Below are 26,564 nucleotides of genomic sequence, written 5' to 3'. Positions count from 1 at the left end.
AACAAAAGGTATAAAACTATCATTTGCTCCACAAATTAATGCTTCAGGTCGATTAATAAAAAAACTAATTTGATTTAATCGACCTGGTTCCCGTATAAAGTAGGGTAGGCATACCCTGCTAAATACATAATAGGATAGAAATAATAATTACAAAAAAACAGCGATTTCTATACTTTCAATGGGTTCCTGCTAAAGAATAACGGAATCATGAAATCTGCCGACACCGCGTCGGTAGGCAATTTTCAATCTCTTTTCTATTTATGACAGTAATAAAGCGACCGGGAAAAGTCAACAATCAATTTTGTATTTCAATTTATTCCCAACCATCCTAGTTCGTGCGATGATAAGAAAAAGAAAAACGCGTTCATTGAAAACGGAAATTACTGCAAGAAGCCATCAGTGGGCTTACTCTGTTTTATATTTTATTTTGTTTTTGTCGAACGCTTTCACAGTTTTGATTTGTGGGCCGTCGCGTCGGCCGGTGCCATTTTTCACGCACCTCATTGTGTCGTTCATGCTCGAGGAGGTCTGCTGCAAAGTTTTGTTCTCGACGCACCTTTATTTGACTACTTCCATTTGCATGTTCTAGACATATGCAAAAGTTGCTATGAGGCAGTGTCTCTCATATCGGTATCTACAGTACCAGAGTCAAAATATATTTTTTTATTATCAAAAAAAAACAGGATCTTTTTAGTAAAAACTATGTAAATCTACTTATTTCTTGACAATTATATAAAAATTTATCTAAGAACAGATACTAATAAACTGCACAATTCAGCAATACTTTCATAAATATGTTTTTCTTTTCATAAGTGTATCAATTGTTGCCAAAATTAAAGATGACATCGATAACATTTCTATGAAAAGATACATCGACATCGAGGGCGAGGAGCCAGGAAATTGGGATGATTTTTCTGCTCTTCAGAAGTTTTCTATCGAAATGTAACATTAGTCAATGTTCCTTACAATTTTTTATGCGTAAAAATACTATCTGAGCACAATTTTTCACAGAACATAAAATAGATATTACTTATTTAATATTGTTAAAGTAAAAGAAGTCCACTCTAAAGTGACATTTAATTTGCTAATTTTAGTCAAATGATTAACATTAAAAAAAATTCGAACATTTATTTTATAGAGTTATGTTATTTGATGGAATTTATTCGTATTATATATAAGTTTAGTTGAGGCCTTTCGCAGTGGGTTCGATTCCCATTCAAGGAAATTAAATATTTCATATTTTTTTTTCCACTGCTAAAACATGTTCTAGTCAATAGTCGAATAAATTGAAGTCAGCTTCACCATGTATCCCGCACATAGCAGGGTAGATAGGGGGAGCCTATTATTAAGACACTCCGTTCCCACTTTCCACCGACTTCTGGAGGCATTGCGGAGACACCAGAGCGAAAAAATTAAAATATAAATGTAAATAAATAATATTAAATTTAATTATTAACTTTTATTGAGAAATTTGGTAAAAAAAAGTTTCAACCTTAGGTTTAGCCTACAATATTAAAGATTTTCATAAATAATATGTTACTTGATGACTTTACAACTTTCAATAAATGCTGAATGAATGAGGCCGCTCACGCAGTGGCACGTGTGACTAACGCACACTCGGGGAAATTAATTATTTCATATTTTCATTTTCTCGATATATTAACAAGACAAAGCGCAGAATTTTTAGAATTTTTAGAATTTTTTTTAGAATTTTTGACTGATTATAAACGGAAGTTCTACCAAAATCTATATTATATACTAAAGAACCAATATAAACAAAAATCATATATAAATGGTAACCAGGGTTTTGTAAATAAAATAAATTTTCATTTTGAACAAGGCTTTAATCAGCTACTTCTTTGGTCATATCATTGGTTTGGAAAGAATCTGACGCATACTGTTCACAGTTTAGCAACATTTTATACAATAGGAATGCATGAGACTTTTATCTACTTAAATGCGGAATAACTTATACAATACACAATAAGAAGACTTGAAATATCTAAAAAAATCTAATTTGAACTATTATGATTAATAATGAAATTCAAAACATTTATTCAACACGTATTTCCACATTTCTCTAAATTTATTATATACTAACGTATAGTAATTTAATGTAAGATACAAATATTCTACTTATGAATATATTTTATATACATAAATAATACAAACATTATAACGATGTTTATAATTAAACTTAACAATTAATATACATTATAGGTAGAAAAAGAAATAACAATGTGGCGAGCTCGAAGTTAAAAATAATTTTAATATATGGCCAGGCCAACCGATAATTGCTAAACAAAATGCCTTAAACAAATAAAATACAATTTGATTATTCTTATTGCATTAGCTCGCGTAGGTACTATTAATACATAATAAAGAAAATTAATATTTTTTAATATTTACATTCATAACATACTCGATATATATATATATAAAACGTATAATTATTACTAGAAATTTTAGGTCAAGAAAAATACAAAGAATTTACTTCTTTATATTGTTTCATTAAATGACCTAAAACACATCTCTTGCACGTTTACTTTATAAATGAGACTTTTACTATAAGAACATTATTCTAAGCCGAGATTGCATTATGAGATCATCTTAAAGATATTAAAATCCATTATATTTTTATTCTATCTAACATTGTTTACAGGAAGAGTGTCTAATTCCTTTTGGCATTAACATAGTAACAGCTGATCAAGAAAGAATAATGATTCCCGTTTCCAAAAATTCAGTTCAGTTAAAAATAATAAAAAAATGTCTTTAAACAGTTAATAAACTCATCCACAATATTAATAGTATACTGAAAACAAGTTTTAAGCTTCATTCACGATAAGTAAAATTAATTATGAAAAAGAAAATATGCTATACAATTTTATTTTGTATTAAAACATAATAATTACACTATTATCGAGTGATTTAAAATGTACTTGCTCATTTTAAATAATTCAATTTGTTTTCGATGTAATACCATGAATATACAAGATAAATGCAGAATTATAACTTTCCGGCGACCGACGCTCTAAGTAGAGTGCACTCATTTTTTTATGGTTAACATCGACAAGTAGCAATATTACGTGAATGCATTGAAATAATCTTTTCACAAAGAAAAAAATACGTTTTAACCAACATAAAAAACACTCACTACAAATCTAAAAATCACACATTGGGTGGAAAAATCTAATTATATTCAAAGTTTTGGTAATTAGACTCGATAGATTTAGACGTTGGAAATGAACAACACTGACAGTTCAATAAGAGGTTAACAGTTCATACTTTCAATGTTTGATTCAATCAATTTTGATATTTCATGTAAGGGTGAGCCGCGTCTCACGTTCTATAATCTCAGCTGGACGCGGAGAGGCCGAGAGGCTTGAGGTGCGGTGGGAAAGGCGCAGGCGACGAGTTCATGTTGTTGTTCAGATCACCAGATCGACTGGATCCATTCATCAGTCCTATCGCATTGCTTGTCTGTTGGAAAACGAAATAAATGAATAAAAATAAAATATGACTGTATGATATATTGTTATACAAGAATTAATAAATTATATTTATTAGGTATTGTGAAAACCTAATTATGCTTGTACAATAATGTTTATATTAAATGTATGTACGTAATCAGCATTAATTAGTAGCTTAAAGATGATTGTCACAACATTATTATTCAAGGACAGGCCTCAATGTAGAGTTCAGTTAATATCTAATTGACATCTCTGAATTGTATTAGCTATTATAATGCACTAACTAATTAAACTTCACAATAGTCAATATTGACGTAGAGCCCGCAGAACTAAACCAAAAATATCTATATTGATATATTTATTATATAGCAAAAACCCTATATATTTGGATACAGTTGGTAAAAAAATGTTCTTGGTAATATAGTTGAAATGCAAAAAATATGAAAATTGAATGTATTTTCAAATGAAACTTACCGGTGGTGGTGGTAAATGAGTGGTTTGCCTCTTAAGGTGCGATAGTGGTGGTGGGTTGTACGCCATATTGGCAAAAACCAAACGCTCTTCATAGTCGTATTCGCACAAAATCTTGTTCTCGCATAAATAGAAGCGATCACCGACACAGAATCTGTTAGACAAGAAAGTATGTTTAAGAAACAAGCAAAATATTTTCCTATAAAAGATGACAGGTTTTTAAGGCAAGGCTTTTATTTTTTTTATAGGAATTAATTTAACATAAGTACTTTAACAATATAGTCTAAGCTGAGCTTTGCATTAGTGTGTGTGTTCATATATAATGTAGGTTTAATGTCATACAGACTGACTTATACTGCTTTTTGGCAACCGGCCCACACCTCTTGTACTGATAGCAGCGTTACATATTAAATCTTAATATTTTTATATGCTTGATTTAATTAAATAAACCTTAAAATTTTATAGATTATACTACTACAATAATAGAAGATAAGATTTAGATAATAATCTTTAAATATTATAGTGATATATTATCAAGCAAAAACTTTGCAAAAAAAGACGAAAGTTATATTAAGGAAATTTAATTTCTCGTTTTTATAAAATTGTAAGAGCTGTTATAATATATAGTTGCACTTTAATACGTAGAGTATATTGAAGCCTACGTTCAGCAGTAGACGAAACGGGCTGAGGGTTATAAGACCTATTCGTTGCCAAACAGGCCAATAATAACAATAACAAAAAACTACAAAAATCAACGAACAGAAGCTAAAAAATATTTCAAAAACTTATCCAAGGTGCCACCATTCCCAGAAATAACGGATTTGAAATAGTAAAAAGAAACGTAAGTATAATTAATTTCAATGAGATCCTTGGTATTAAAATTTCAATATACTTTACATTAACTTGCATTATAGCTACCTACACCTTCATTTTTAACGAAAAATAAAACAACATATAATTATATACTAAAATAATTATACACTTATTTAACTAAGTTATTATTTTTTCCGAATAAAATCATGTTTATTAGTTGTTGCTCCTTTCAAACAATATCCATTTCTAATATATTATTATGAATTTATTTTTTATCATTTTATCCACGATTTTAAAATAAAAAATAGGGAAGTTACAGTACTAGTTATTTTTTTAATATGTAAGCTTAAGTTAAAAACACCACATAGCGTTCTGTTTATCAACAATAAGGAACAACTAATACAAGAAAAAACCGTAAACGTCTAAGAAATAAAATTTACTGCCATCAGTGGAAAGGTCAACTTGAACAAGGAGCAAGATAACGTCAGAGGCGCGCATCCCTCAATGTGGCAAAACAAAAGGTATCGCCTTCGACTCGCCACTGTCCGCCCGGAACCGCCCGCAACCGGCGGTGATAACGCAAAACCTTATCTTTTCACCCACCCTCCCCATCCTCCCCCATCTTCCCCCATGTTTCCCGCCACCCTGCCAACTCTTTTGTTTCACTTGTCACAAAAATTAAGCGCAATAGCTCGGCTACAAATGTCTCTTTTTTAAGGGGCCAATTTCCACCGCAACTCAGTCGATTTCGCCTCTCTTAATTAACTTTATTTCCTGTTCTCTCCGCCGCCGACTTTTGTTTTTGGGGGTTGTTCTTTTTATTTTTGCTATTTTTTGTCAGCAGTCGCGTAATGGAAAAGATGTAGAGCGAAATTTTAATGACTGGGTGCAAGTTAAGCTTTGTATGGCGCGCCATTGTGAATTGTGACGCGACGACTGCGACGACGAGTTCGACGTTTTACGTAATCGGACGTGTCTATTAACTGTTTTGAAACAATGCTGGGGAGAGAACTGTTGAACATTTGATAGCAAGCGTAAATAAGTAGTGTTTTTTTTTCTCTTTGACATAATGTATTCTGTTTTTGATATATACATCTATCTATGTATTTAAATAATTGATTCTTAATTATTAATATTGTGAATTGATTAATTGAAATTATTCATTGAAAGTTTGAAGTGGTTTTAACATTTGCTATTCACTAATATTTTTTGAAATTATCTTTTAATTGTATGCACATGCATTTAAATATGATTTCAATTCGAATATTATTATGTTTGACAATAGATCGTAGATCATAATAAATACAAATACGAGTGTCATTATTTCATTATATTGTTATTATTTATAACTAATACTTGTAGTCATTAATAAAAGGATAACTTTATAACAAATAATGTCAAATACACTAAATATAATTAATAAATAAAAAATCAGCTTCATATTGTATTCCGCACACAGCACGCAGAAGGAAAATAATGTTAAGACACTCTGTTTCCCACTTTCCACCGAATTCTGTAACCTTTGCTTAATCTCAACACCAGAGCCAAGTAATGGAAATATAAATTTAATTAAATATTTTATTTCCTCGAGTGGAGATCGAACCCGCAACCAGTCGCGTTTACAAGCACACTTTGTGCCCCTGTGCCCCTGGCCTCAATGCTAAATATGATTAATATTAATAAATAAATAAATTCTAGATTACCAACAATTTAATAACTTAAAGAGGTGGCAAGAGATAAATTGACCAGATTGACAGCGAGCTGGTGGCAGCTCCTGGTCCGCAGACCAGCGTTTCCGTCCGCCGCGGGCACGCCGGGTTCCCACTAAATAATTTAGCAGTTTAGCGATATCCCGATATCTGCCGCCGCTCCAATCGGACAGCCCACAAATTGGATTCAGATTTCTGCCCGGTGGAAATTGATTTGTACGTGATATTTAATAGTCGCCCGTATTGTTAGGTAAACATGTATAAATATGCAAAATGACTTTATTCATTTTTGAGCTTTTTTTTTGCAGCTTTTTTGCATAAAACTCTGTTTGTCATTCGTTTTTGCTAAGTGATTTGTTATTTGAATAGAATAATGGGATGAGAGTTCAATTTTAATAACAAAATTGTTTAAATTTATTTAGTATTTTCAAACAATTGTTTTGTTTATTTAATAGGGTTGTGAAGTATGAGATAATCTTTTCTAATATTCTGTTTCAATCCCCTTCAGGTTGGTCTACGTTGAAGTAATAGTGGAATGAATATACAATAGGACACGCGAGGTCCGCTGGCAAGTGGCAAAGGTCCACAAGTGACGTATAAACCATTCAGAATGGCTCCAATCTCGCGACCTTTCTATTATTTAAGCGGACACTGCAAAGGAGATTGCTGTTCACGCTAGAAATCTTATTCGATATTTTAAGATACTTTGTTGCCAAATTACGTGACTAAAATAGGGTTTGCTTGTTTAAAAATTAGTGTAAGCTTTGTCGGTTTGGGTAGGTTCCAAAAATAAATAAACTATTATTAATTAAATACTTTTTTTTATATAATGTCGAAAATTCCTCTTTAACTTTAATATAATTTCTACTTGTAACAGACACTATCAATAAATTGATTATTAAGTTCGTATTCCACTAGATGCATCATCGCTCAGCTCAATAACTGACAGAGCACGGGGAAATCAAGTTCAACGTGTCTAAAACTTTAAGTTAGGAAACTATAACATTATTTATGTTTAAAAATAAATCGAGGCCATTCGTGGCGTATTGGCACAAACGTGTGATGGTAGGTGCGACAGATTGTGGGTTCGATTCCCACTCGTGGAAATTTATGTCGAGACAAAAGCGCGGCGTCGAGTTCCGCTACTTAACACGCAAAGCCTCCAGAATTCGGGGGCAAGTGGGAAGTGGAGTGTCTTGACACTACTGCTTCTGCTTACTCTGCTAAATGAGGGATACAGCGTGAAGATGAAAAATATGTACCTATATTCTGTTTCGCAGTTTAAAAATTACAATCCAACAAATTATATTGAAACAATCACTTTTTTTATCCCTTATACAGGTATAGCAGAGGCAGTCAAATATTTACGTACATACATACGTCCTAGCATTCCCATTCCATGAAATCTGTTTAATAAAAGACTAAGAAATTTTCGCAACTCACAAAAACAATCACCAGTGTTTTAAAAGCAAATTTCCTTTGCATGAAGCTTCTTATGTAGCGGAAAATTTAATCGCGCTCTTTGTTTGTCGTCCGTGAGTTGAATAAAGCATACGGACTGCCGCTCCAGGGTGTAGCTGTCCTTCTCTATCATCAGCTCATTGTAAATATTTTATCTCGTTCACAAAATAAGTCCCAAACTGGACTTGTATTCAATGCTCAATTTTCACGGCGCTATCGCTTTTGACAGGTGAGAAAATTAAGTGTGTTCGCGCAGTAAGCCCGCCGTGATGCGATGAATGTGGAAATTATTAAAGATTTATATACTAAGTGAGGCGTAAGTTTTTATGTTATTTAAGATATGTGTAATATTAATAAATAAAATAGTAGTAAGGTCGATGCTTATTAGTAAAATTGTTTGCCAAATAATGTTCCATCTTCAGAGAGCCAATACGAGAATACTTATATACATATTATTATATTTCGTAATATTTTTTTATATTCATTTGATATTTTCCTATATGCTTATGATTATTTTTAATAGCACCTTCGCTAAGAAACTCACGTAGCTTCTTAGAAACGTTAAGCCAATATAAAAATACCTCACCTGTGATTACACTGCTGGCACGCGAAGCACTCGAGGTGATAGACATTGCTGCGCGCACGCATCACCATCTCAAAGGCCGGGATTACTTTGTTGCACGCCGCACAGTAGCCAGTGTTGCCGAAAAGCCTGTTGAGAAAGAAATTCTAAATTAGTTTTCTTAATCAATATGTAATAATAAAAATGAATGTTATACTTTATCTTCTTTGCTATATCTATATTATTATTATTCTTGAAACGATTTAACTACTGTTATCTTTTTTAGACCGATTTCTGTAAAAGGAGATTATTAATTCGACTGTATTTTTTTTATGTTTGTTAGCTCAGAACTTTAGACTGGGTTAGCCGATTTTGATGAATCTTTTTTTATTGGAGGGGATATGGAGATTCAAGGATATTTTAATGAAAGTTTGGTTAGATTGTGGTGGAAATTGAAGAAATCGGTATAATATTTTTGCTTAAAAATATAATTCTCTACTTTTTATAATAATATTATTATCTTAGCCTTTTTGTAGTAGTCAGTTAATTTTACCTCAAATAATCTCTCTTGCAAAGTATCAAATTTGCTCGCGTGTACAATGTGTGCCCGACTTCGCCAAGCCGACAGTCGCAACATCCACACTTTAAACAATCTTCGTGCCAAAGCTGGTCCAGGGCTTTCAACAAGTACCGCTCCGTTATTACTTTGCTGCATCCTGCACAGATCTACAAATAAAATATAATTATTAATAACTTTATTAATAAATATTTATCTTTTAACTTTATTAATAGGTATTTGTTGTATTTTTAAATTATTTTATTTAAACACAAATGCTTCCTTTCTATTTATTGTCAGTTAAATAAATTGAGGTAGATGACAGAATAACTATTTATATTTATTTGAAAAATCTATTATATACCTATATTATAAAGGCGTTTTCCTCATGAGATCAATTCACTCATTTGTCGATCTGAGATATATGCCACAACATACGAGTTATGATAGAAGATATTGAAATCTTTTAAAATTATGTTACTTACTTTCACACAGAACTTACAAAAAATAGCAAATTGATTTCTTTCTGTGTTCAAGATTTTATACGTTAAGTTAGGGAAGTAAGAATGAAGGAAGTAAGCTATTGCTTACCTGGGGTTGTGGAGGCTGCGTGGAAGCAGCGCTGGAATTTTGAGCGCCGGCTGGTAGAGGCGACGCCCGCGCCTCTTTGGTGACATCCATGGCTAACATGTGTGAGCCTAGTCCAGGACTGCCGCCTGTCTGTTGCGGCGTCCGCCTTTCACACTGCTGAAGGATAAATAAAACTATTAATAAAATTATCAGTTGAAGAATAAATAAAACTTAATAAATTTTATTTAAATTAATTTAAATTTATATTTTCATTTCTTCGCTCTGTCGTGTCCAGGTAAAGCGAGGGGTTGGCTTCCGCCACTCAATACGCAATGCCTCCGGAATTGGGCGGAAAGTGGAGAACGGAGTGTTTTAAAACTTAATTCCCTCTGTCTACCCTGCTGTGTACGAGATACTGCGTAAAGCTGATTTAAATTGATTTCATTAATAAAGTAACTTTTTTAGAAAATAACATTTCAATTCATTTTTCACAATCTTTTATATTTGTTTGTTAACCTTTTATTGAAATCAATTAATGTCATGAAAATAAAAAGAACCTATACTGTAGATATTAAATATTTTAGTTTATTGACAAAAACTACAGTAAAAAATTGTATTGATATTGAATCACAGTTGTCTTGCTAGTTGGTTAAGGCAATATTTTTTATATAATAAAAATTGGGTCAATGTTGATGTTAAACAAAAAATACAATAATATCATAAAAAGTAAATTAGCCCATAAAAATCTATTGGTGTTGTAAGAGTCTTTATTCTGACAGCTGTTAAATTTAATAAGTATATTTAAATAAATAATATAATTTATTAAACAATGTAAATAAAATCCCACAAAAATATCTTGTAAAAAATCAGCCAAGTCTCAATGAAGATTTCCCTAAAAAAGTAATAAAATCTATCAAGCCAAGTCTAAAGTTCCCTACTGCGATTTTTTATTAATATAGTTAACTTTTATAAGTTAGTTTAATATTTTATAAGTTAAAAATAAGTAAAAATATAAATTTGTAGCCGTCGTAGCGCAGCATGTGACTGTAAATACGACGCTTGTGAGTTCGATTCCCAATCGTAAATTTGAATTATTTTCGTTTTCTAGCTCTGGTAAGACAGAGCGTTTATTTCCACTATTAACCACGTAATTTCTCGAAAATTGGGCGGAAGCAAGGATAGCAGTGTCCTTGCTAGGTATCCTATATGCGGGATGCAAGTGAAGGTAAAAATAATATTAATTGAAACTTTTAAAAGCAGCATTCATTAAAAACTTAAGGTTATATATCATTAGTACTACTACAGAAAAAACCAAATCTAGTGACAAACTTTATCAAGTACAATAACAAAAAAAAATTAGCACAACTAGTCAACCGACTAATGGGAACGTGAAACACGACTCCGTTTCCGAACTATAGCAAATTATATGACTTAAAATATCGAATGAGCTAATAAAAAACAGTAATTCAAGCCAGTCGGATCAAAAACCTGGCCCGCGGTCAGCAATAAAGTGAAGCACGGAGCGCCGTCGTCGTCACGCTTAATTAACACTTTAAATACGAACACTTTTCAATTAAATTTGGCGACTGCGGAAGTGCATACGTGCTTCGTTTTGTTATTTAAAGGACTATACAGATGAGATGGAAAAATAATGTAGCGAATATCTAACATTTACGACAATGTTTTATTAAAGTTCTATTCAATTGATTTTACACTAATATTTTTCTTTTTTTCGAGTTCATGCTATATCCCGAATGTAGTAGAATAGGCATGGGGAACCTAAATCCGAACCCACTACCTCGTGCTCGCAGTCATACCCTTGTGCCCCTGCAAGAATTTACCATCTGTTGATACGATATGTATCCAAATATGGGAAAAGTGAAGAAGAATATATTATAAAATAAACTCAGACCAAGAACACAAAGATTTGGGCACAAACAAACACCTGAATAATTGGAACAAAAAACACTGGTGTATTTCAAAATTGGCAAGGGTGATTGAGAAAAGTTGGTGCGACATACTTTCCAGTTCAGAACGAATCCGGTAAAGAACAAACTGCCTGAAACAATACGGACATTGTGAGCCCGTGACGAATGGCGGGAGTCGCTCATTTTTGTATGTTTTGGACCAGACCATAAATAATGGCCCCGGATATTGACCGGAAACATGCACACTGCGTTCTAAATTGTGACAATTCGATCTACGAAAACTAATCAACTGAACACTTTGTAAAATAAATATTAAAATATGTTTTTTTATATATATTGCAAAAGTTTTTATTTTAGAATACAATTTAGGTTGTCCAAATCTTCATTTCTTGCATCAAATCCGAACCTATCAAAATTTAGGTGATGGCTACAATTGAGTGACTCATTACGAGTGGAGAATGGAGAAACATTTTCTCCGTTCTCCTTTCGTATTTAATTAAGTATATATTTAAATGAATAATTTAGTATTATGAATATAATTATAATAGCGCATAAATAGAATACATAAATGCAATGGCGCGCACGTGTGAAATATTGCTCACAATGTTGAAATTAAAGATTATAAATCAGTGGGCAGTGTTTAAATTACAAGTTGCAATTGCAATATTTAATATTCACGTGGCATTTTACAAATTACTCACAACCATTACTTTCATATGACTTCACTGTCATATTTCTTCTTTAATAACGTAAACAAGTTTTATGATCGTATGGACATTGTTGAATAAGACCGTCGATTACACTCGACTGAAAAGAATTTAATTTTGAACGAACTCTGTTAACTTAATTTCGGACGATTGCGGACAGTCGTGTCAATTTGTGTCGCGCTTCCTGTCGACGAATGTCGCGATGTAAATCACAATATAAAATCATAATTTCGTTACTGAGATGTGGATAAAAAATGGTCAAAAGCATTCAAAAATTAACAATTTTACTATAGCAGTATTAAAATACATTCCAATAATAAATGGCATTCATAAATAAACAACTATTATAATCAATTCAAATATTATTAGAGTAGTACAAAATAGTAAAGTAAAAAATCAAAATGATTCAAAGTGGACAGGCCACGAAGCGAGGCTTCGTGAATAATTAGTGTTGGAGAAGTGACAGCGACATGGCACACCACTCCCAAAACAACCCGTGGCGAATGCAGCCGCCGAGATTAGGCGCAAAAAAGCTCACGCCTTCCATTAGCATTGACTTTCGAATGTCAATACGCACGAATTAAGATTTAACGAGTGGCCGCGCTACGGAGGAAATAAAACTATGCGGAATATTTACAGATTCAGTCAGAGGCCGTCATGGCGCAGCGGCACAAGGGTGTGACTGTAACGCGACGGTTGTGGGTTCCCACTCGAGGAAGTGAAATATTTATTTGCGTTTATATTTTCGTTTCTTCGCTCTGGTGTCGAGGCAAAGCGCGGGGTTGAATTCTGCCTCTCAACACGCAATGCCTCCAGAATTCGGCAGAAAGTGGGGAACGGACTGTCTTTACACTAGGTTCCTTCTGCTTACCCTGCTATGTGCGGGATACAGCGTGAAGCTGATTATTAAACTTACAGATTCATTCAATTACATTAAATTCTTATATATGTGTATTATACGTATATTTAACTTCACTTAAAACGAGAGACCAAAACGACACTATATTAGCCCGCTATATCTCGCTTCCATACAGATACGGGCTTGTCGTGGCAATACCGCGTGTGGGCCGTCGGGACGTCGGGTTCCCGCACCGACGTTAATGATTAACACAGACGCGGTCCGAGACCAATTACGCTTTGCCGCCACACTCCAAATTAGAAACTATTTTCGCCCATTAGTGGCCAACTTCATAATCAATTATACGTTAAAATTTCACAGCGCGCTTCGGGAGCCGTGTGTTTGGATAATCGGAGTTTGTGGTCCCATAGCGAGCTATTACGCGGCAGCGCGGCCCATAAAGGTTTTTGTTGTGCTGTCGGAAAATTTTAATGCATGTTCCGAATGCATTTAACTGTGGAACAAAAGTTGCAGTCGAACAAATTAATTTCTATATGAGAAGTAATAGCTGTACGTACAATCATAGTTGTCGAGCTACATAGTCATTTAAATAAATTTTCAATTATATTAATAAATGGTTAAAAGTGTTAATAAAACAGGTTCTCATTAGTAAACTAGTGAAGAGCTAATAAGGGAAATCTTTGAGTCCATTTAAGGCAGACTGTAATAGGATTGAGTGCACTCTGCTAATCATAATTCATCAGCGAGATTAAAGAATAAGCGCGACGAGGGTGCAGTCTCCCTCGTCCTCCGTCCCCCGTGCGGGAGACAATATGATTGCCACACCTGCGGAAACAGCTAAAGTAACGAGGCGGGCTAAATAATTCAACCAACTAACTTGTCTTGGACTATGCTTAACATTCCTCCGATTAAAAATGATTCTTGGTTGTACGTATCCATACTAATTGTCTCCTCCGCACGACGTTTCATAAGTTCTGCTTAAGGTCTTATAAGAAATGTTGTTAAAATGAAATTTTATTTTTGTTTTAAAATTTATTTTAGTTAACATTCATAATAATTTAAAATCCTAATCATCCATCCATACCTATATTATAAATTCGAAAGTAACTCTGTCTGTCTGTCTGTCTGTCTGTCTGTCTGTCTGATACTTGAGCGTCTCGGGATGAATATAGGATACTTTTTTTCTCATATTTGTAATATTTTCGATATATACCAATATATTTAAATACTAATTAAATTGACATGAAATTTATTCCGCCATGTTAATAACAACCGTCGCGTTGCTAAGCAACGATTTGCAAAGTTTGTTGTTAGAAAACGTCACCCAAAATGAACTTGCTTAACGCATCTCTCTATTGAATACTGAAAATAATTTATAAATAACATAAATATATTTAATAAATATTCGTATAGTTCAAGCGGGCGTAGCCGCGCTCGGGTCCACTAGTCTTATATATATATTTATATATGCTTAAATTTTAATTTATTTATATTTCTTTATACTGATTGATCCTAAAAGTATACTAGTTTTCATATATTAATTTTATTACCATTATTAAAAGTGCTTAAAAAGTAATATTTTTTCTACGTAACACATTAAAAAAAAAAACAAATTTTAAGCTAAAAATGTAAGTAGAGTATCCTTCACGACGAGGCACATAGAGCGAGCGGTACTTATTTAGCAGATTGCTTTCCTTTAAGTTGTTCTTTAATCTAGCACTGGTAGGCTTGCGCCCTCTGTCTCACACTTTCTGCTATGTCTGTAAGTGTCTAAACACTATTGTTATTTCAACCATTGCCGCGTAATGAATAATGATTCTTGAAGCGATCGTTTTACTATCAAGGCTTTCCGCCGAATTTTAGTGGCAGAACTCAATGTGAAATGGAAATATTAAAAAAATAATTAATCATTCCCTCTTATGCCCACGATATGAAATATCATATATACTATATAAAATTCCTACTATGACGATTCAAGACTCAAACTACCGCAAAAACTTAGTAGTCAAACGTGCGTTAAAAGCAAATTTTCGTTAATGCCAAACCATATTTGGATTACCGACGATACCGGCGATACCGGCCGCCGCAATAATATAACGAAATTCAAACATTAATAGGCTCAAACACAATCACGGATGGCCGCATAATCGAGTTAGCTGCTATTCGGCTAAGCCCCTATCGCGTAATCTGCCCCATTGTCTGGGGCTCGTTGTGCTGATCATGGGGGCCGATTATTGTGGCAATTTCGTGTTTATTGTTTTCAGGTGTCTCCGTCAACAGGCTCAAGGAGCAACACAATGCCCCAACTCTATCTCTGAATTTGACTGTAAACTTTAAGTGTAAATGCTTAAATTACTGAATGTGGATACAAATATAATACTATCAATGGAGAGAATTAACAATATAAATCTTTTTATGGCAAAACTTTAGTAAGTTAAGTAAATACATAAAATAATAGAACTTAAAAATTAAGTATACTAAACCCCATGACAGCTAAAGTAAGTGATACTCAGATAGAGATACGTCCAGCAAACTAAAACTTTCATATCAGTTGGATGCAACTCTAAGAACAAATAAGTAGACAGAAGCGGTGTCAAAACTGCCAAAAACAAAACTATAAAGTTTGCTCTATAACGGGTAGATATCGGTTTATCTATTTCAAATGTCGAACTCAATTTCAGCCGGAAAAGTCGTGTTTTATAACTTAAACCTTTGTTGTTTTTACTAAATACAAATACGACCTCCACTGTTACAGTCGTGCATTTAATTTTAAATATTCAAATTAAGCTAAACTATAAAATTCAATGAGTTAATTAAATCGTTAATTTAATAGCATCGTTTTAAAACAGGTTGGCGCGTACACGCGACCGGTTCCACCTAAGCCTCCGCTGATCCGTTTATGTCAACTTTTTATCTAGCTTTAATAAAATCGAAAGCTTTTTTATGATTACTAAAACATATAATATAATACGAGTAATGTAACGCAAGTATGTAGTAATAATATTATCTGGAGCCGATATTGCTGATCTTTTATTACATTATAAAACAAACGTCTCAAATTAATTATGGGACATACTACAGTCACCATCGCTATCGATCGTAAAGAATCTTTGATGGCTGTTGTAAAATGTTCCAAATCGTTGTCATGATAATTTATGAACCATGTTTATGGACTATGACTATTAAATTTCTATATTCCTTTAATACTCGCTGTACGTATGAACCATGAGACGTACCTACGTATCTTCCAACCAACAAACAATTTAAAAAATGGTCAAAACGACCACGACCACTCGCGACATCGGCAAAGTGAATGAAAACAATTCGCAGCCTATTACGAGAAGTGAGTTATAAAATAAAGCCGCGGCGAGTAAGTTCATACATTACAAGCCGATAACCAGACGAGACTTCTGAGACACAAACCAGTCCCTTTTAGTGAAATTGAAAAGTTTTCTGTTACTCATACCGCGGCCACGACACCGCCCGATTTAAATCAATTGCTTTTTATAATTAACTTAGTCCATTATTGAAGTGCACTCCCTCGTTACCTCAATTAAAATTCAATCGAGATGTAGATCTATTAGAGAACGAGTTTTTCTGGCAGAAGTAATCTAGTAAATTGTTCGGAGATAAAGGAGAGTCGCGCAGTCGTTTATGAAAGAAACTTTATACGCTTATTCATATGTAATTACCATTCAATTTACTTTATTAATCTCTATTTCTATATACAACTTTATCTATAACATCGTTCTTTAATTTCCGAAGCTATCAATATACAATAAAGTGAATGAAAAATATAATAATTAATTTGATTTGCCTGTGTCCATTAAAAATATTACTATATTAGAGTATACCCGGCCGTGTGTCAATTCTGACATTATGCAGTCGCCTTCACTAATGCAATGAAGATCCCCTAGCTATCTAGGGAGTGCCACTTTTACCTAATTCTTATTAAACATTTATTAGCTTAGACAAAAGCTATCGGAAGGTATTGGTTTCGATGTTTTATTTATGATCTCTTACAGGATTGCTATTTTTGCTGTATATCGTTAGATAATATATAGAGAAGACTAGATGCATATATCAATCTTGATACTTGACTTATATAGGAGTATAGACAGTATCATATATAACGTGCGGCAGAAATAGTCTTGAACCATCAGTTTAAAATAGAATGCAATTTTGTTCAATTGAGAAGTTAGGGCGAAGTGTCCGGTCACCGATGCAGCGATCTCACGTTAGAAGGTGAAACTCATAGTTAGTTATAATTTAATCAGAATTATGTGCAACATTAATTAAATTAAGTAACATTACATGAGTGGGTAGGGCTGGAAGAAAATTGCTTTTATTCGTGGGGATTCATTTTAATACATTTAACCTATTTGATTCAATCTTTTTACATTTCTACTAAATTATAAAGTAATAAATTATAAAAGTTTTCTTTTTTTTTGTTTAGATGGATATATTTATATTGGTCACTCTTAGTATTAAGTTTCATTGTTTCATATTCGATGACTTGCAATGTAATAGCAGTGTCAGTTTCGCTTGCACAGCTTAATTAGTAAACATGTTGCGAAATTTGTAAAGCAAGCATTCTTATAATCGACAACTGCAATAATAATGGGTATTTTTTTACATAGCGATTTTTTATAAATAATATAAAAACTCACTCTATATATACAAGCTACGCAGAGGCAGAGTTTTAAGACACTCCGTGAACTCCGAATTGATGGAGGCACTAAATATTTTATTTTCTTGAGTGGGAATCGAATCCACAAATGGTCTTATCAGTCAAATTAGTCAGTTCAACCTTGCGAAACGATTGACCTCTAAAAAAAATTAACTTGCCTTAGTTAAACTAAACGTTGCTCTAATTGATCAGAGATGAATAGGTACTAACAACATTCCTATTCGGATACACTTTATGTTCTATAAAATTTAATTACATATTTCAATCTATTAAAGTACATTACACATAATGTACTCGTACATGTGCGCATATTCATAATATCGCATATAATATGCATAGCTTTATCAAAATATTTTAATTATTTATATTAAAAATATATTTTTACAATTCTTGACATACCTATATACATTCTTTTCAGCTTTACGGTATATTCAGAATTGAATTGTCGAGGCATTGCACGTAGAGTGGCAGAACTCAACGACGCGCTTGTCTTGATACCAGAGCGAAGAAATGAAGATATTATTAAATAATAATTCCCGCGAGTGGGAATTGAACCCACAAGAATTGTGTTACATTCACACGCTTATGCTTCATGCGCCACGACGCCCTAATACATTCCTTAAAATAATTTTCCTTAATCAAAAAAAAAACAATTAAAAATAATTACTTACAATTAAATAACTTCGAAATAATCTATATACGATTATACTAACACAATAAAAATTAAAAAATGTACTTTATTTCCAAGTCTTTGAATATATCAAAACACGTGTATACAGTGTCGTATTCTAATAAAAACTGAATGAAATATGAATGGACGGAGCGACACGAGCTCTATCGCGGTTTCCTGTCTGATAACACCCTTAATGAGTCGTCTGTATGTGTATTTGTTCCCAAATAACTAATTACATGCTGATAACAACAATAGTTATCCCTACAGAATCCTACATTATATAGAAATGTCGAATAATGCTACAATTTAATTATTTCTTTCTTAACTAATTGTTAACCTAGCTATGGTTAATTAATATAATGAAGCATATTTACATTATATTACTTATAAAGTAAAAATTAAATAATTAATAAGGCTAAGGATATTTTTTGCATTTTAAATTATTTTTAATAGAAATAAATAAAAGGTAAAAGTGGTAATTCCAAAGAAGAATAAATGCTAATTTAATTGATGTAAGAGGAAAATTGTTTTTAGTGTACAAAAACCAATGTAAACAATCATATTTTACTGAATGACTTTATTATTTACAACATTATCCTCCTAATAGCGAACACAAGTGACGCGCTATAGAAATTTTTACATTCGTCTTCCATTGTTATATACTACGTACATATATATTTTTTAAATCGTATATCTTGACGTTAATTTAATTATTAACGTCAATGTTAATTAAATTATTTTATGCGGTTTTAAAATTAGACAAAATGATAATTAACTAAACGAACCTTATGAGGTCTGTCATGACGCAGGGGATACAAGTGTGTGACTGTAAACCCAACAGGTTATGGGATCAATTCCCACTCGAGGAAATGAAATATTTAATATTATAGTTCGCTCTGGTATTGAGATAAGACGCGGCGTTAAGTTCCGCCACTCAATATCCAATGCCTCTAGAATTCAGCGGAAAATAGGGAACGGAGTGGCTTAACGGGATACCAGTGGACCATATTGTAAATAACAAGTGAATACTTGTTGCTGACCATACAATAAATACTAGAACTAAAAAATGAGTAGTGGCGTAGAATCATAGTTTATTTTCGAGATTGCACGTGCGCGTTGCAAAAAAAAAAGGGTAATATTATTTTTCAATTCCCATACAAAGGTGGTCGGCGCGCGGCTGCAAATTGGTTGTATTGTCAATTTGGGCAGTGCGTGCCGGGGCGCAGATGAAATGTTTATTTTCAATTTCCACCATTTTCCCCGCCGCGCCGGCCCCAGGATTAGGATGTGAAACAACCACACTATTACTAGATAGTTTTAAAGAAACAACCGATGTCCATATAACGTTGATAACGTTTACTTTTCCCTAAAATTACAAAACGAATTTTTGTTGGCGCAATGAAAAAATAACACATGTGGGAATATTATTAAGATCTTTTAAAATTTACTAAATATTTCTAAACTATTTATAAGCCTAAGTTTTCTTTATCACCATTGATAATGGCTGCCAACTAGCTAAAAAATAAAGTTTAAAGTTTAAGTTAAAAGCGTGAAGTGGCTTTATGGCCAAATCTATGTTTTTTTCTTCATAGCATTCTGAACAGCATAAAGTGGAAAAAGAGATCTTACAAATCGAAGATCACGACTGCCTAATCGCTTTTAAAAGCATCAGTCGCACTTGAGGGGTTAATTGCGGATAATTGCTAACTGTGAAAAGATTCTCACGTTTAAGTTCAATTCACGATATCTTTACTTACAATTCTTAAATTTTATATAAAGAAAATAAATTTATAAAACATTGTATTACAAGTAATGTAATTTTTAAAAATATTTTAAAAACTAAATCCAGCTGTACATAATAGCTATATCGTGAACCTTAATTGTTCCGTAGTTCCGTGGGAAAGAAGTAAGTTTAAATATTAGCATCCCTGTTTGCTTAAAACATGGTTTCGGATACTTTGAACGCTACCGCCAGTTTCTAGATAAAGAGTTAACTAACAACCAATCCATTATTATTACTGTAAGGTGAAATAGCTATGCATTATAAATTTGAAAAGCGTCAATCATTAAAGTTAACTATTTTTTTTAAACATATTATATTCACTTAATATTAATAAAATTTAAAAACCTTTGAAGAATTTATTAATGTTTTATTTATTATTAAAATTTGTATTTAATTGTGCAATTATAAATATTAATAATTATTCTGTCTAAGAATTCTTCGTCAATATGTTCATGATAATATTTACATTCTGAATAAATAATAATCACAAATCTATAAACAATTAATAAATGTAAATGTATTAATAAAAAATAAATAATCAAAGTAAATACCCAACAATTCAGTTGTCAATCAACAATAATCCAAACGCTACAGAACCCGCACTAGCTGTCTACAATTAGCGTATATAATGTAGCGACCGACGCGCGAATACCGTCGCGTAACCGGAATACCGATAGGACGCCAGCTTATTAACTCTCTCCTTTAATTAAATTATTAGAAATCTCGAACAGAGAGCTAATTAACGAAGAATTCCAACATTTCGGTCCACCTATCGGGTATTAATTAAAATTGACAAAGCCGCGGGCATACGAGCGCTCACCAAATATCTACTCTATTAATGAAATGATCACTCGAAACTAATTAAATTATGGAGGTAATGGTGCATGCATGTGATACCGGTTGGTAGTTCAACTAGTGCATACAGCACCTGCTTCGCTTCAGCTTTTTGGTATATCCAGTTTTTCATGTTATCTTATCAATGTCTCTTTTACTCTCATAATGTATGGACGTATCGTAAACTGTCTTATCGTTTCACTTAATAAGCCATCTTAACTCTACCTAATGAGTTATAAACAATTTATACTATGATTGTGCAAGGCTTCTTAATAAAAAAATATACTTCTTGAAAAAAAAAATTATACTGACCAATTCACTTAGGCTGTATGACAAGGGTTGAAATTAAAAAAAACCTAATATCATATTCTATTTCCCACATCGTGGACATGAAAGTGTCGTAACGGCGTAAAAGGCACGCCACACTGTAGGCGCAGCGACATTAAAATGAGTAATTATAATAAAGCTGATATGTCCTCATAATTAACTAAGCTTGATGAAGAGTGCTTTGACGAGAGCAGGTAACAAAAAAGCGCATTAAGCGCTGAGTTATACTTGGACGTTTTTAATTAATTTAAAATGTATTACTATATTACTACTATAAGCTGTCATTTTAAAAAGTAATACATATGTCATATTATAATTATTAAATAGATATTAATGATAAACATAATTACATTAAAATGTTGACAGTAAATTAAATAACAGAATTATTACAAATAACCTTTTTATAACAATTATTCTTAAAAAGGCCGTCACAGTAATTACAACTCACTGTCAAATATTTAAAAAATGACAAAAAAAAGAAACATTTATAATTTGTAGCGCTTCAGCGCTGCCATGATCCCGTCCACAGCAGCACTAGCGCTAATTAGACGGAGTGACAACCCACTCCCGCCATAAAGCGCTGCAGATTTATCGCCACAGATTATTTATATTATGTTTATTAGGCCCTGCCCTGCGCGCCCTCGCAGCTTTCCAACTAATTGAATTGCACGGATTTTTATACGAGCACCTGAAGAGTCTGTTAGATATTACATAATTACTTTGATGGCCTTCATTTTTAGTCGACAATATATTGATATATATTCTTTGTTTATTTATATAAAGCTTTACGTTGTATCACGAACACGGCAGGGTAGGTAAAAGGAATCTAGTGTTAAGACACTCAGTTCCCCACTTTTCCAATTCGTGTGTACATATATAGATATATGTAAATACAAATTGAAAAATATATACATATGTTAATATAGCACCACATAGTTTATAATGAAATAAACGCGTCGAGCAATGTTAATTAGACTCATTTTAGATTAAATCAATTAACATAAAATTGCCTAATGAACTAATAAATGTTTCGGTTAAACTATTGAAATAAATTTGATAGCAGTATAATTATGAGCAGATACGACTAGGTACCTACCGAGGTGATAATTTAACTTTTTTATTTTAAATTACACTAGAAGATACAGATAAGTGCAATAACTGGAAATAAAACTTGGAATTTATTAAGCCGTTTAATATATAAAGTAACTTGTCATGGCATTCATCAAATAATAAAAAAGTAATTTCTAATTATATCAATGAAGATGCTATTATAATAATATAAATAAAACAAAAACTTATAACGATGCTCAATATCAGAGCGAATAAATGGAAATATAAATTTAAAAAAAAAATCTCACATCCTCGAGTGGGGATAGAACCCACAAACAGTCGCGTTCACACACTTGCATCTCTGCGCCGCCACTGGCCTCTGTATAATGATATAAATAAAACAAATACATATAAATAAGTAGGAATTGTATTCTATATTGGGTTTTCTTATTTTGAAGCCGTCTATTTCAATTTTAATAAGCTGGCTTCATTATAAAGAAGTCAATTACGAGGGCCGACCGACACATGTACATTATAATTACATAGCGTCTCATTAATCATTGGCTAGAAACACTAGTTATTTTGGCAATCGTTACGTCTTTGATAAACAACGTCTCCTCCCGAACGCCGCAATGATAAATTGACATCCAAAATAGCCTGTTTTGTAATTTTATAACACATACAATTTGATATGGGAGCATTATGCTAGGCCTTATTTTCTAATGTTTAATATTAAATTAAAACTAGAACATATGAATTCTTGTTTCCATTTGTATTTTTTTTAGTTTTAAGATGTATCCCGCACATAGCAAGGTAGGCAAAAGAAACATAGTGTTAAGACCCTCCGTTCTTCACTTTCCGCTGAATTTTCGAGGCATTGCAAATTCATCATTGCGTTTTTCCCTTGGTACCAGAGCAAAAAAACTAAAATTAATAAATAAAAATTCATGCTCCGAGTGGAAATCGAACTCATAAACGTCGCGTTACAATCACGTGCTTGTGCCACAGGCTCGCGACGGCTTCATGTATTTTTTTTATTTTTCAAATATAAGGTAGCATTACGTTAGGTTAAATTAAAATTAAGTAAAATAGATAAGTGATACGTCACGGGTCACCTCACTCATTCTAAACGATTTTCATAACAAGTGGTTAAATAAAAAATCGTTAACCAGCCAGAGAAACAGTAGTTCTATATTACAACAGTTCTAAAAACATTCATCGATCTGTAATTTAAATCCATAATGATATCATATAAATATATACATACCAACTGCGCCACGACGGCGACAATTCACTTAGTGCAATACAAATCAAAAGCACATGTAGAGCACCAAGTTAATAAAAAAGAAAATATTAAAATTACTTGATATTAAACAAGTCGTGATCGCTACCATCGAAAAGATATTTAAAATTATATATAAATAAACATATTACATTATGAAAAAAACATTATAAGTATAACCCAACCAAGTTACGAAGAACATGAAAAACGAAGCACACATCTGATCCATACAATAAACCACGAGCAAACAGACCAAAATAAATGAGTGGCAGACCACGGAAATCGCGACACTATTAAGGAATATTTAGAATTTATTTCTCAGTAGCCACGCAGGAGTCACAACTTGTCCTTATCCACGGACACCGCTATCCGATGTTGTATCTTTCGTTGATTTGTTGCCTTGCCTGTACAGTGTGTTCTGAAGCTAATTAATTTTAATTGGATCGCAATGCATCTATTGTACGCCCGACTTTTGACCCCCCGAGCTCTGGACGCAGAACCGGCGTAATGCCGACTCGTTGTGCTGCTCGTATTTCAAATTAGTATTCCTAGAAATAAGCTCATAATAAATACGGAGAAATCCCTGTTTATTGAACAGGTGTTCCATGTCTGTTTCACGCTCGCTGCTGGCATGTTACATTAATTACTTTCAAATATACGTATATACTCTTAAATTTAAATTCGTAACATTATATTTTACGCGTCCGTGTCACTAGCTAGTGACTATATCGTAAGATGGTATCAGTTATATGGGGCTTTGAATGTGCTTGCTCCTAATCCATGCATTATGCCATAGCCAGGGCTGCCACTCGCAATGTATTCACACTCGCAACAAATGCTATTAATTTTCCGCTCGTGTACCTCATCTAAAAACGACTCTATCAAATTATAACGTTAAGAAATCTCAGCTGTCGGATTAATATGATTTAAAAAGATTGCATTCGTATATTTTTTTAATCTATTTCATGTTTAAAGTATTATTTAAATATAATTAGACTAATTATGATTGCACTTGATAATCGGGATTTATTTATATAAAATTGGGTTTTATTTTTATTTCTACGAATCTCTAGGATTTCTCGTTGACAGAGAGATAATAATGTCTATTTATTCGCTTTCAATATCCAGACCTACAGACTATATAAAATGTAAATAATTTAAGATCATAAATGTCTCCGAGTTAAGATTCAACCCACTACCATCATGAATAGTCAGACTGTTCCCAATCACGTTAAGAAAATAAGGCCGACTTCTCGTAATAACTTCCACTGTATTCCTAAAGCCTGTCAAAATCAAAAGCAACAATATATCCCATGAGATACTATGTCTCACGATTGTAGCTACTTGCTGCATTCAACAATAAAAAATCGGGACAACATTCGCTGTACTCGTTTAATCTCATGAGCAGGCTAATTGTCCGCGGCAGTGATGATGACAGGGACCCAGGGGGAGCCCAGGGGGAGGGCAGGGCACGTGACCCGTCACTCGCAGGGAAATTAAAACATTCCGTTATTATTTTCAATTCGCTACCCGCGTTTAACTGCGACGACCTATTCTGGATTTTTTTATATATTTAATTATTAATTATATTAGTTTGTAATGTTTCGTTTCTTTTGGATTGAGTAAAATATTTACATACAATTGATGTACTGTTTGTTAATGTCTACACTATTTATACGATAGGGTCAAATTAATCATTATAGAATTTCCAATTGTCGATATTCATTTAGATGATTTGACCCAAAATTCTTTACGTCACTTTAAATTTAAAAATAGGATATACGAGGAAATTAAATACTTACTTAAATTTCTATTTTGATTTCTTCGCTCTTGTGTTGAGGCAAATCGCGGCGTTTTCGCCACTCAACACGTAATGCCTCCAGAAAATAAGGAACAGAGTGTCTTAACGTTAGGTTTCCTCTGCCTGCCATACTGTGTGCGGGATACAGCGTGAAGCTGATTAAATATTAAGTTTTGACTTAATTTTTTAATCCTAATAGACAATGATATCTGACGGGACTGGCGTCAAAGTAATATTGGCTGCCGCCGTTGGCGTAGAAATTTTAATAATTAAAAATCACCCCACCCATACGTGTATAGGGAACACACTGCACATTACGCTTTAACACTTTTAATTAAAAATTCTTATGACTAACTATTTTAGTAATTCTTTTTCAAAGTGATGTTATGCATCAAAAGTAAGTGCATCGACATAAATATAAAAACAATTCATGTTGCAATATGAGCTAATATGGAATCAGCAAACTCGTATTACTAACTTAACTGACTCATCAAAATCATATTGTTTTTATTTACGATACCTATACACTATACATATAAATAACTTAGTTCTAATTGCGGCGTTTAATTCTGCCACTCAACACACAATGCATCCAGAATTCGGCAGAAAGTGGAGAACGGAGTGTCTTAACTCTAGATTCCCTCTGCCTACCTTGCTCTGTGCGGGATACAGCGTAAAGCTAATTTAATTTTTGATTTTAATTTAATTACTTCTAGTTTATTTTACATGTAATATATATAGTGAATAGTAATTTCAACACCAATCTCATATTAAATGTCATGCATAGATACCGAAACCGCATAATTTCATTAACATGTCTGCCAAGTTTATTCGATGCAGTCCACACACATATTACGCCGTCGATTTAATAATGGAAATAGAAGTCTGCATAGAACAAACAAACTATTTTTAATTTCCGCTTCATTTAAACGTGCGTAGAGCAATATAGAAAAAATAGCAAACATTCATAGCGAATCCAATAGGCTAATCGGGGGTTATTAAGCCCCTCGTTCCCACC

At 32.8% G+C, this 26,564-nt stretch overlaps 1 protein-coding gene across 2 annotated transcripts in view; it reads right to left on the bottom strand.

The window, feature by feature from the left end:
- Positions 1-1,823: 1,823 nt before the first annotated feature.
- The window catches only part of Bx (LIM domain-containing protein Beadex), a 46,562-nt gene continuing 21,821 nt past the window's right edge, over positions 1,824-26,564 (bottom strand). Inside the window, exons 1-6 of one of the 2 annotated variants that reach the window (XM_085200457.1) lie at positions 18,468-18,580; positions 9,634-9,789; positions 9,040-9,212; positions 8,511-8,636; positions 3,945-4,095; positions 1,824-3,480 (exon numbers count right to left, since the gene is read on the bottom strand). In XM_085200457.1, coding sequence (XP_085056583.1) covers positions 3,355-3,480; positions 3,945-4,095; positions 8,511-8,636; positions 9,040-9,212; positions 9,634-9,732 — 675 coding nt within the window. In that variant the 5' untranslated portion in view covers positions 9,733-9,789; positions 18,468-18,580 and the 3' untranslated portion in view covers positions 1,824-3,354. Of the gene's footprint in view, positions 3,481-3,944; positions 4,096-8,510; positions 8,637-9,039; positions 9,213-9,633; positions 9,790-18,467; positions 18,581-26,564 lie in introns of those variants that run through there. The other variant, XM_085200456.1, reaches the window with a different exon arrangement.

Source organism: Heliconius melpomene, chromosome 17 (genome assembly GCF_056956725.1).
Source record: "Heliconius melpomene rosina isolate 202511_hmr_F chromosome 17, ASM5695672v1, whole genome shotgun sequence".
NCBI lineage: Eukaryota > Metazoa > Arthropoda > Insecta > Lepidoptera > Nymphalidae > Heliconius > Heliconius melpomene.
The sequence above is the reverse complement of the archived record's forward strand: the minus strand, read 5'-3'. Positions and strand labels throughout refer to the sequence as shown.